The sequence below is a fragment of the Rhipicephalus microplus genome, chromosome 3, assembly GCF_043290135.1.
Source record: "Rhipicephalus microplus isolate Deutch F79 chromosome 3, USDA_Rmic, whole genome shotgun sequence".
Lineage (NCBI taxonomy): Eukaryota > Metazoa > Arthropoda > Arachnida > Ixodida > Ixodidae > Rhipicephalus > Rhipicephalus microplus.
The window spans coordinates 172,162,551-172,175,915 of NC_134702.1; the positions used below are offsets into that span (position 1 = coordinate 172,162,551).

At 44.6% G+C, this 13,365-nt stretch overlaps 1 protein-coding gene across 8 annotated transcripts in view; it reads right to left on the reverse strand.

Annotated features, from left to right (window-relative positions):
• The window catches only part of LOC119167542 (uncharacterized), a 113,670-nt gene extending 100,608 nt beyond the window's left edge, over window positions 1-13,062 (reverse strand). For 3 of the 8 annotated variants that reach the window (XM_037419041.2, XM_075887683.1, XM_075887685.1), the window contains exon 1: window positions 12,355-13,062. In XM_037419041.2, coding sequence (XP_037274938.1) covers window positions 12,355-12,483 — 129 coding nt within the window. In that variant the 5' untranslated portion in view covers window positions 12,484-13,062. The remainder of the gene's footprint in view (window positions 1-12,354) is intronic. The other 5 variants (XM_075887687.1, XM_075887686.1, XM_075887684.1 and 2 more) reach the window with 3 other exon arrangements.
• Window positions 13,063-13,365: the final 303 nt, after the last annotated feature.

Below are 13,365 nucleotides of genomic sequence, written 5' to 3' on the forward strand. Positions count from 1 at the left end.
GTGATGTCAAGTGAGGTCATCAAGTGGCAATCCACAAAACATCTGTTAACTGAGCTTGTAAGAACACTGAAACAGGCCATTTGCCCACTAACATTGTGTATTTGAAAAACGAAGAAGAATAAAAGAACAGAGAACCTCGCGCTCTTTATTATTGGCGTCTTACTGCTGTGGTCATACGTTGGAGGGCTCTCGTAAAACACAGTGCGCAAACCTCAGTTAGACAGCGGGGTGCGATCATAGCTACATGATCGCGATACAACAGTTTCTAGGCAAGCGAATGCCGATAGTGCCACCATGCCACCAGGCGCCTCTTTACACATACGAGAAAACAAAAAGCGAAATTGAGTCTTTGGCTCATTCTAAAGCTTCCTCAAGAGCACAAAATACAATTTGAGGTTATACACATTTGTTTTTAAGCAAAATAAGTTGGTCTGCGAGGATTTCTTGTCCGACCAGTATACTGGCCACATCGCTGCTGGGTGATTCCAGTGGTCACTTTTTTGTCGACTTTCAACATCAACTTAAAATTATAATTCTTTTTATAGAACGTCAGCATGCTTGTTACCTCTGTTATCATAAACGATCTTCTCATTTGCACTAAGATCAGAAAAAAATTTTTGCGAAGTAGACAGTCTCTTTAGAGAGCTTCGCCCTAAAATGTGAAGACAAACTAAGTGTGTCTTCCGGGTTGCCTCGTTGTTGCCAAGTGGCCAAGGTAGATAAAACCTCCCTGTTTATGAAGAAAGTTCTGATGCCTGCGCTACATAAAAAGATATGCCCCCTGCACGAAGAAGGTTGACAGCCGAAGCACGTGGATATGCAGATAGGGTGCAATGGCAATTTTTTCTGCGATGATAGACGGCTAGTAGGCAATGTGAGCAGACCGTCTGCTCTAAAATAGAAAGACAATATAGACGTCTGTGCTTCCTGCAAGGCTTACTGTAACCAAGTTAGCTTGGAAAGCCCAAGGAAACGTGCGATAGATACACACAAACTGACGACCCACCAGGTCACGTGGCTACAGCCTCAAGCATTGGTCTTTGTCCAGGATGTAAAAATAAGTTAGGTGCTGACACTCCCCGCTCCGCGCAAGGAGAGCGTGCGGGCAGGTTGTGTTTGCCGATGAACTTAAGGTACTAGTAGTTGCAGTCACGGGAGTTGAGGTGGCGCTACTTAATAGTGTGCCTGGTATTCATGCGGTGCTCATTCTGAAATACACGCAACAAAGAGCATCTTCCTGAAAATTTGGGTGCATGAGATTTTGTGATTTAGAAATGCATCGCCCTGTGTCTGTGAGCCCTGTCAGTGCATTTGTTCAGCTGATTCGTGCTTAGTGATTCAGTGCGCGTAGACCTCAGCGCTGCATATGACTCCGAGTACGCGTCAGTGGCCTTGTCGCTAGCTGCGCCTCAAAATGGGCAAATGGTGTTTTGACCCTAATAGCAAGTCTTGGTATCGGATATTTATGGAGCATGCATCGCTTTTCAAGGCTTCGCGTGAATTAGAGCCCTTGGATAAGTGGCGAAGGGCAAATCCGAAACCTGACGGAGCCTTGCGACCTACTGATAATTTGTGCGCGAAGCATTACCCCAAAAAAATGATCTCTGCCACATATCATGCAGAATACAAGGGAAACGTCCTGTTACACGCACTAAAGAAACCTACGCTTTCTTCAGATGCTGATGTCTTCATCTTACCGAGCTGTGCAGAATACCTGACCATGCACCAAAAAAAAAGAAAATCTCAGCGAAAACGGTTGGCTCTACTGACGACTTCTTGGAGGCGACGGGAGCCAAAAAGTTCAACTGCATCTGAAGTGCCTGACATCAACACTGAAAAAACAACAAATTTGTTGCACGTAGATACAGTTTTTCTACAGCACAGTGACGATGTATCAGCAGGACGCATGCAAAGGGTAGCACTTTGACTTCAGCAGCGACAGGCCTCTTTCACGTATTGAGAAGGATGCTTCTCAACACGACGCTGATAGTGTGAGCCTATGCGTTACCCACTCAGTTCTTCACGCAGGAAAAGTAATTTCTTGTTTTATATTGAGATGCAACATTTTCGAGATGCCTCATCTATGCGTATTTAAACCAAGCAATATTTATTGTAAAGTAAACAGGGAACAGAAATCATTGCAAATACATACTAATTCTGTGATGCAGTGATCGTGATTATAATGGGTTTTCTATGCTTGATTTGATCACGCCAGATTTTCTCCTTTTTCTTGCAAGACCGTGACGATGTCTCTAGCACTCTATCGTCACCATCTTGCAGCATTGCAAGCGCACTTCAGACCATGGTACTTACGACACAACACCTTTTAATTATTAATTCAAGGGCCTAATATATGCTTAGATGCCTCATCAAACGCGGAATATGATTGTCGGCGTCCCGCGTCAATGGCGTAAGGGTCGAGCTGCACAAGATATACTGATGCACTAGCTTCCACTGTCTCAGAGGCACTTCATCGAGTTTCACTCAACCGGGCCTAATGAAATAGCGCAAAGTATGACTGATGGCACTGGCCCAACTGTCCCGACATGGGTGTGGTACGGGTCGGGGTCCAATAAAGCTTTCCCACTTATCATGCAGTGTACACTGCCAGAGGCCGATATCTGCGTGAAGCTAACAGTAGGACTGCCAAGAGTAGTGTGTCAATTTAGGTTCCTAGTAGAATGCGTGTGAGTTTCCTGACACATCAGTTGAAAGCTTTCTCAAGCAGTTTTCATTCATTTCGCTGAGCAACAGAATGCGACAGTGATGTGCGCGCACGCGCTAATACACACACACACACACAGACTGTCGTCTTCCTAATAGCTAGCGCGCCTTTGCCATCAGGCTGCTATTCTTATTGCAAACACCTCAAACTTTCCCTCTCTCAGCTTTTCTGTATCAATAAACATTTTTTCACTCTTTCAAATTTTCTCTCATACACAAAGCTGTCTTTTTTTTTGTTCTGAACCAAAGATGCCGAAGTCAACACCACAATTTCTACAAAACGAGATATTTAGTGCTCTCGCATCAAAATGAAACTGATTTCCACAGGCCAACTTTAGCTGCTGTGCGTGCATTTTTATTTCAAAAACACTGTTAGCAAATAACCTGCTTATAAAATTAGGGAATCAATTTCATTACAACAGAGTCAAAATGTATTAACTTATTGACATCTATGTACATCCGTATATCGAGCATAATAAACCAGCGAGGCTTTGCAGCAATAACCTTCTACACCTGGACCAGTGAGCGTCTTGGCCAACCCTCCGCGAGCGCCACCTGTCGCATCGCACGGAAACAGCCCAGGAGGCAAGCACAATCTGGACGGGGTGCAGGGGCGGTGTCATCACCTCACATATTTTTACACCGTGTCTCTGTTATAGACTGTAGAAGAAATTCGGCATATCCCATGTACATTAGAATCAATGTTATGCGAAGCATGCGGATGCGGATGTGAATGTGTTTTAATTTTTTTTACTGAGTGAGATGTTATGAAGTGGCGCTCAATATACGTACAAATCCATGCATATTTTATATTAGCAGTTGTTTGCAGTTGCATCAGGAAGCAAACAGCAACAAAGATATTAGTAACAGCAAAAGCGGTGAGCTGATGTGAAGCGCTGGTGTTTGTGCTGGGGTCACGAGGATGCTAGTTCTCAACACTGCTACACAAATCAACCTCAGCAGATGACGCCCAACTGCTATTAACATTAACCTGACATGACAACTATATCATAGGAGTACGTATGTAATGTTTATAAAGCTTGATAGCCAATACTCCAACGACAATTTTTGTTTCACAAGCATTAGGGTCAATTTGCAAAATATTTTCGAGACCTTGCTTGGCTCTGTGGTGGAATACGCGATTGCCACACAGAATGCAAGGTTTTGACTCCTGCTGAGACACATTTATTCTTTGCATTCGTCCAGTCAACGCTGCCTATGTCAGCTTTTTCTTAACGCTCAAGCATTGAAATTGCCCAAGTGTGTTCTCGCCATTCCTGGGTAGATATAAAATGTCTGTCACCTACGGGACATACCCACTCCTAGATATGTCTCACTGTTTTTTGGAAATTGTTTGATGACGTACCCGACGAGATTGTGACATTATTGATGTCATAACCAGCGCATGATATTCGTCAAACCATCTTACCCTCCTTTACTGATTTAGTTAAGGGGGTAATCATGAGAGCACCCAGACGTGGGTACCTAGATTAGAAACAGACAGACAGACAGGCATATCGGTCCCAAAAGTGCTTGCAGTGCAAAGAAATGCTTCACATTTAATAATGAATAATGACGCAGAGACAGCCACCGATCATGGGCCAGCCATTTTGTTACGTGCCTCTTCTTCCTTTATTCTGCGTCAGCTCCTTGTGTGTCTCCACCACGGTATCACTTTTTATTATGACAGTATATTTACAGCACTCGTAGACTGAAACAGATATTTTTAGGGCTACGTAGCGCAAATACTTATGTTTTGAATGTTTTCAGTTGGAGCCATATCGGTGCAATTTATAGCAAAATGTGTACATCAAAGCAAAAATTATTTCTAGAGACAAGATTCGTTTCGACATAATGTGGTAATTTTGAGCAATTGTGCATACAAGTTGTGGTACGAAAAAATTTCATGTTGCATTTTAATCGACGAGTACTGCAAATAGGCACTAAATAAAGGCATTGCTTATGGTATTACTGTGGGGCTGGGTGATAACATTAATCGCAACAAAGTCCCTACATACGCACAGAGGGAAATGCCTAGCAGCTGGGCATGAACGGAAGCAAGCAGGCTGCGCCTTCGTTCACAGGACAATACCGCATGTGCACCTGGAGCTGGGCACCAACTGCTGCCTATTGAACACCCTGCAGAAGTACTCAACTGCAAGCAACGGCAACGGGACGTCGAACTTGTAACCAGTACAGGCAAGCAAATGCCAACTTGTGAGTAGAAAACATATTGTTCTCTCTAAAAGTACTGCTTGGGAACAACACAGAGCTCTACACAAGACTGTGTACTTGAAAGGTGTTTATTAGTACTTTAAGCGTTTTGAGTATTTCTTAATGTCTAATGGTACAATAGCACCAAACTGTTTCGCTTCCACTAACAAAATTGCCCAGGGCAGGGCACTAGTGATGACACTAAGCAAATGTGGAAAAGAGAATGAGGGGCATCAGTGCACACAGTCAAGGGATCACCACATCAAGACCAGAGACCACCTAACCCAATCCTAACAAAAGACGAGTGGGGAGGAGAAAAACTGTGATGATGATGATGATGATATATGGTGTTTTTTGGCGCAAGGGCCATTTGATGGCAAAAGAGCGCCAGTTCATGGGACATGGGATGTGGAAAATGATTGTGATTAGCGGCTGTATAAGAACCATATAATTCCTCGCGGTAAGGCGGGTAAGAACATACAGGTAATAAAATCATGACCATGCCGTGATAGGTGTGTGTGGTGTGAACAGACGACAAAAGTTGGTGATAATAAAAGACGATGGTGCATATGTATGGCTTTAGCACAAGTGCCTCACTCGTTCATACCCTTGCGTCCAAGGGCACTGAGGCAAGTGCTTTCTTGTGTAGCCACCGCAGCGAAAACTTCTCTAGAGAGGTCGTGCTACGGAATGACCGGGTATATAATATGAAAACTATGAATTTCTTTTAAAAACGCTAACAACGATTTATGACTAAAAAGCGGGTCCCTACCGACGAACATTGCAGGGTGTAAAGGTATATGTTGTCGGTAGGGTAATGAAAAATGTTGTTTTCTTATAGTGTCCAATTGTTTGCACTGAATTAAAATGTGAAGAACTGTTAGTGCTTCACCACATCTGTCACACAATGGTGGATCGCCACCTGATAAAAGATATGAGTGTGTCGTGTATGTGTGTCCTATCCTCAGCCTCGTTAATGTTACCTGTGTATGACGTGATTTTGATACTGGTAGCCAATGGCCAAGGTGTGGCTTGATAACGTGTAGTTTGTTTTGTATGTGTGTATCCCACTTGCTCTGCCAGTAGTCCCTGAGCTTTCGTTTGAGAGACGGCTTAAGATCAAGGGCCGGGATTGATATGGATGTAATGGCGGTGCTCTCATGGACGGACGCAGCGAGCTGATCCGCCCTCACGTTGCCTTGGATCTCACGGTGCCCTGGCACCCAGCACACTAGAACATGTTGTTTGAGTGTGTAGAGTGTGCACAAAATGGAGTAAAGTGAGACAAGGACCGGGTTTTTTTGTTTTTTAAGACTGTGCAGAGCCGTTACCTCACTGAGGGAGTCTGTATAGATTACTGCTTTTTGTATTTGATATTGTTTGATGTGTTTAGCTGCCACAAGTATCGTGTAAGCTTCGGCTGTGAAGATACTTGTGCCTGGATGTAGAGGGCCAGCATCCGAAAAGGAAGGGCCAACAGCAGCGTAGGACACAGAGGAGTTGGACTTAGAGGCATCTGTAAAAAACTCAGGACGTGTGTATTTGTGTTGAAGTTAAAGGAAGTATGTTCGGATATGGGCAATAGGCGCATGTTTTGTAACTTCTAGGAACGACACATCGCAGTCTATAATCTGCCACTGCCAGGGTGGCGGGTATGCTACAGAAGCCATTAAACTGTGTTCAAGTGACACTCCAGTTTCTTCAGCTAGACCCTTCATGTACATGTACGTGCGTCATGTACAGCCCCGTTGTTGCTGTCCCCCGCGATGGCACGAGCAGGTGTCCATATATGTATTTCTCGGGCTTGTTCGACACCCTCCTTGTAGAATACGTAGTGCATCCGGGGAGGTGCGACTGTTGGCAAAGTTTCTCACTGCCGTTTGAGAGTCACTGACTATCACGGTTGCGTTTGTCTGAGCTACAGCAAGCGCTATGGCTACCTCTTCTGCTGTCTCGGTACTTGTGCGTATCGTCGCGCATGTCGTACAGCGTTTGTTGCTATCGACTACGGCTGCAGAAACCCCCGTTTGCGCTTGTATCGAGCAGCATCTACGAAAACTGCGTCCTTGTCATTACCGAACTTTTTTTGTATTTAATTTGCTCTTGTCTCTCGTCTGGCCTTATTGTGTTCGGGGTGCATGTTTTTTGGCAAGGGTGGTATCATCATTGTTTCCCTGTTCTCTTTTGGGATTTCCAGCTTGATGCCGTGTTGCGTGTGATACGTTATGCCTAGACGCTCTAGAATATGTCTTCCTGTTCATGTCTTAGAGAGACAGTCATATTGCGCCGTACGCTGCATCTCAATAAGCTCATCTATAGTATTGTGCAGGCCTAGCTGTAACAGTTTGTCGGTGCTTGTGCTAATCAGTAGCCATATAGCTAGTTTGAATATTTTTCGAATGAGGCAGTGTAGCTTGATCTTTTCCCCGACTTGCCATTTTAAGTACGGCGCTACGTATACTATTCTGCTTATCACGAATGCCTGTATCAACCTTATCGTGTTTTGCTCCCTCAGGCCACTGTGCTTAGTTGCTATCCCTTTTATGAGTCTCATTATTTGGGTTACAGTTGCATCCAGTCGCCTGAGGATTTCTCCATTGTTGCCCTTGGCTTCGATGAGCAGACCCAATACCCTGATCCTGTCGACTATGGGTATGGTTTTTCCATCGGCTGTTCTTAACTGTATTTCTTCTCTATGAGCGAGATCTTGCAGGCAGTTGCCTGGTTTGCGACCTCTACGTGTAGGTCTGTACAGCAACAGCTCCGATTTTTCCGCAGAGCAGGCTAGCCCAGTACTTCCAGATACCGCTCGACCGTTTCGACTGCTGTTTGAAGCGTTTCCTCTATTTCACCATGACTACCACTTCTCAACCATAGGGTGATGTCGTCTGCATATAAAGTATGATTCAGTCCTTCGATTGCTTGGAGTTTGGTTGGCAGTCCAATTAGAGCCAGATTGAATAACTTAGACGATAATACCGAGCTTTGCGGCGTACCTGCACTGCCCATCTCAATTTCCTCCGAAACTAGGTCCCCTATCATGATCTTTGCCTTCCTTCCCGTCAGGAGATTATGCACGTAATTGTACGTCCATTGTCCCAGATCTAGATCGTTTACCCTCTTTGGCACCGTTGCATGGGTTACATTATCAAAGGCCTTCTTGAGGTCTAACCCTAGAATGGCCTTTGTCGCTGTTCCCGCATTATCTATAATCTGATGTTTTAACTGTAGCATTGCGTCTTGCGTTGAGAGATTCCTCCTGAACCCTATTATTGTGGGTGGAAGCGCATCTCGGTCCTCGAGATAGGTAGTTATCCTCTCCAGAATCACGTGCTCCATGAGTTTCCCCACGCAATATGTGAGATATGGGTCTCAAGTCCGCAATCTGCAGTCGACTGCCTGGCTTGAGTATTAACACGATCTTTGCCATCTTCCATTGTTGCGGCATCTGTCCTGCCTTCCATGATTTGTTAATGAACTCAGTTAACTTAGTTATGGACTCCAAATTGCGTAGCATTTTGTTAGTTATGCCATCTGGTCCAGGTGCTGATATAGTATTGAGTTTTTGCAAGACGGCCCTCACTTCTGCCTCCCCGATCTTGTTGTAAATCATCATTTGCCAGCCCTGTGTAATCAGGGTGTGTAACGGGAAGAGCTTGAGAGATGTATGTTTTCTTAATTTCATTTAGGAAATCCTGCTCTGTACCTTGATATCTTTGTATTAACCGATTAATATTGTGCCTTTCTGCCAACTTGTTTCCGTCCGGGTTTAACAATTGTCTAAGGATGTTCCACGGTTTTGCCATTCCTATCTGGTTGTCCATGTCATTGCACTTTTCCTCCCAATGTTGTCTGCAAAGCTGCTGGGCGTATTGCTCTATATCCCTGTTCAATTTAGCTATCCTTCTACAAAGTGTCCGGTTGTGCCTTTGGTTTTTCCACCTCCATTATAAACCTTCCTTAGTTTCCCACACGTGGAAAAGCTTATTGTCTACATACTGTAGCTGCACCTCCGGTGGCACCATTTGCGTAGCGGCCTCCACGTATCGTTTCAACTTTTCGGTCCATTCTTCAATACTCTATATCATTTCGTTGGGCTCCTCTCTGATGTTTCGAAACTTGTCCCAATCAACAAATTTAAGTTGTCTGCCTTTTGCCTTCCGCCGCCCTGCCCTCACCGTTATTTCAAGTATAAAATGATCGCTTCCCAAGTCATGTTGCGAATTGGTCCATTGCGTGTCCAGTATGTTTTTGGTGAACGTCAAATCTGGCGTGGTATCCGCGCAAACGCTAGTACCTGTTCTTGTAGGAATGGATGGATCGGTTACGAGCGTCAGGCCCTCCTCCTGTGCGTCCAACCACAAGTTCCTGCCTTTCTGGGTTTCGATCCTGTATCCCCATGCACCGTGTGGTGTGTTGAAATCTCCTCCAATCACTAGCGCCCGGTTGCCCGTTATAGCGAGGGTTTTTCGAAACAGCGTGCGGAATTTGTGCTTTCTGCATTTAGGACTGCTGTAAATATTCAATACAAAAAGACTGTCCTCTGTTTTCTCCGTGGGTATGAGTTCGAGTAGAATGTGATTTATTGCCTTGATTTCCGTGTCATGTTGCACCACCGCGTGATTTCGCTTAACCAACGTTGCTAATACCTTTGTCTCCCCATCAGCACTGCCGAATGACTTCTATCCCGAAAATTTGGCCAGCCCGTGCGTTTCTTGCACCATTATAACATCCAAGGTGCTGGTGTCTTTAAGATGTTGTTGCACAATGTATCGTATTCGATTATATCCTCGACAATACCATTGCCAAATCGTGTAGCTATTTTGTCTGTCCATGGCGGCGTTACAGGCTCTCTGATCGCTCAGTGGGACCGAGGTCCTAGCGTACGGTTTGAAAGAAGTCTTAACCGGGCCCCCACCACTTGACTGCGATCCCCATATTGCTAGCTTGGCGCTGAAATCAGCCACCATTTGCTGCACTTTCTGCAATATCGTCTTGCCTAGCTCCTCGATTTCGGCCTCTATGTTTGCCTCAAATCTAACTTCTTGTTGTTCAAGCTTAGTTTGCAATTTTCTTTCAATTTGTTCCATTTTGGCTTCCATGGTGTTTGCGAATTCCTCCTGTCTTTCTTGTGGCGTCGCCACTGCATTTGGTTTCTTTATCACGTTTTTAATCGGAGCGTTCTCTGGTTTACGTTTAACGGGGGTGAGGGCTGCTACCTCTTTGTCTATTGCTGCGCCTTTTTCCTCCATTATAACTTGTGAGGTTTCCTTGTTGCGTGTAACCCCTCCGTTTTTCAGAAAATTATTTTCTTTTCTGAGTTTTCTCTGGGGCGGACAAAACAACAATACCCAATTGCTGAGCAAATATTGTTACCCACCTCTATGATGAGAAAACTTGTAGGCGGCCCGAGCGGGAGGAAAATTGCGTAGTGCACTAAGCCTATTTTTGACATATCAACCACTCTTACTTGCACCATAGTAGCGACCATTGTTTATAGTAAGCAGCAGTCTCGAGTGCTTACTGCAAGCACCAGTCATCGCATCTATATTTCAGGCGATGACAGATAAGATGCTGCACAGCAGTCGACACAAACGATACATCAGCAATGTGAGTGACCCGACTATGAAAGTCTGACATCGGTGATTGCCAGCAAGCATCGGAATACATCTGGCACAGATTGAGAAAATCTAACGCTCAACTTGAATAAGTGCCCATTCTCTGACTTTTTTCACAAATATGTGACACATTTCGGTCGCAAGGTCACTGAATAAGACATTCACCTTACACACGCGTAAAAGAGGCCAATCTTGAAAGCACCTGAGCCCACAACAGTTATTGAGCTCTACACAAATTGGGAAGGTAGAACTTTTAGTTAAAAGTTTCTCAAGAACACTTGGACAGTAGCAGAGGTGTTCTACCAGCTACCGAAAAAAATAAGAAATGGTCATGGGAAAGAGAACGCAGCAAAACATATAAGGCTAAGAAAGATTTGCCAACACAAAACGAGGTCCTGACTTTCTATGATGTCCAGAAAGAGGTCACAATGCTTTCTGATGTAACGTCTTATCTCTTGAGTATTGTAATTTTTCACATTAGTCATGTCATGACCTGTGAATTGTGTTCATCAGGCGTCATGTCCTATGCCAATTTCGATAAATACTCTGTAGAAAAGGTGACTACTAAAGCACCAGGACAAAGGTGACTAGAAAGAGACAATCGAAGCATCTTTGGTTTGCCAAGAAAATTAATCTCTGAACTTTCCTTCCAGTATGTGTGTGCTGTAAATTTCGTGTCATGCGTAGTACAGCTTCTCTGATGAAGCAGTTTGACACAATGACATCGCCTCACAAATATTTGGAGCACAGCTCATAGCTGCCCGTTCGTGCATGGAGAGCTGCCTGTATAACCTATAGAGTGAACGAGTACAAAAGAGAATTAAAGCAGGGGTCCTCTATGATAATGTCTGCAATACCTCGTGCCTGCTCGCTGTTCTTGTGGCAGTACAACACATGCCACTCGCACAATTGAGTTAACCTGCGAGGCTTGGGAGACAAGGACGTGCATAGGTCTTAAGGACACTTCGTGTATAACGCTCTAACACTATCGTGCAGTCACCAATGACATCATCACTAAGGCATATGGCAATGGTACCCATCGGTGCCATATGTGGAAATCAAGTGCTACACCAACAAAGGCCTGTATGCAGCAGCTGTTGTGGACTGCAGCCACGCAGTGCCTTCTGCAGTCTCCTGGTTAGCGAGGAAGTCTCAATACTTTTCCTGTCTGTTAAAATTACTATTCCCCCCCCCCCCCCTTTCTTTATGCACTGCTCGGTGCATCCACAATTTAAAGTGAGCCCTCTTGTAAGCTTCAAGCTTTCTGCTCGGTGGGTAAGTAAAGGAACGATGCAGCTATTTTATATTTCTGTTAAGAAATAGGGCAAAGTTACATTCATGACTTGAGAATGCTTGACGAACGTGCTACAACCCATCCTTATTCTCCTAGTATTCCTTTACAACTTCCAGAGTCTCGCCACTCGACTCGTTGCAAAGTGCTGTTCTCTGCCGTGATTGTTGCATAATACTGTTACGCTCCCTAGTGTTCAGACCAACTCTTCTGCTTTTCTCGTCCAATAAAGTAATCATGAGCGGCAATTCGTCCCCTGAGTAACTCATCGATGAAATGTTATCAGTAAATCGCAGGTTACATATGTATACTCTCCATTAACTCATACCCATAACTTTTGCCAATCTAGGGCCCTGAAAACTTCGTGTAAGCACGCGGTGAATAGCATTAGGGAGACCATGTTTTTCTGCGTTGCACCTTTTTTTTTTTTTAATTAGGATTCGCTCGCTTTTTTTTTTTTTTAAACAACAAAGGTCACCCACAAAGCTTCAACATTCGAAATCTTACCCGATAATTTGGCCTCTTCCACAAATGTGCTTTCGGTGCCTCCGATGCATTCTGTTCATTAACGAAGATCGATGGCGCCACAGCAGCCCTTAATTGAGCAGACTTTATCGGACTTCCCATCACACGCATGAACGATAAACACCGATGGTAGTTACTATCACGAAACTGCTTCGAGCAGAGAACAGTGGCTCTCGAAGACTTGAAGTTCCTTGTTTTCACCGTCGCGATCCACTGAACAGCTCGTTCTTTTTCCCGTTGGAGGTTGTGTTGCGGCACATCAGTTCGGTTGCATGTGCTTCTTAGGGTAGGTTCGTCATCCAATAGCAGCTCTTCGAAGCGTGAACTATAAACGTAGGGTGGACGAGAGTCTAGGATAAGAAGGGCGACTTACGAGGAAAACCAGCACACAGTGACGGTGCGAGCATTCTGACGCGACTTCTTTTCAGCGGCTCAGCGTTAACAAACTACCCCGATTGGAGTTTCGTGGGCGCTGCCACCTTGACAACAAAACGCAAAATTTTTCCGTTTGTATCGGTTGCATGTTTTCTCATAGAGTTCTCATGGCACCTTCAACTGAGCTGCACTGCACTGGCACCGTGAGGGTAGAAACACGGCAAGCAACGACAAACACCGCCACTGTTTAAACTTCGGTAGTTTCACGACCCGCTACGCGCCATCCGAACGTGTGAACCACAAGACACAATGTGCGTCAAAACGTCGCCTGCGCCGCCAACTGATCAGCGCGCCGCCGCTACCAATGTGTTTTCTGGGCGTATCACTGATATACAATTGAATTTTTTTGTAAACCTGTTCTTTGGCAGTTAATTTTATCACCAACAAAATATCGGTCCTTGCCTAATTATGCCCTCTAGTAAACGCATCGCAATCAATTAGCCTGCCGGTTAGAGTTATATAAATAGAAATCCAACACCTTTATTCAACTCATAGAGCTTCATACAATTATTGTATGAAACTCTATAATTCAACCCCTCCTTTCAAAATGGAATAATT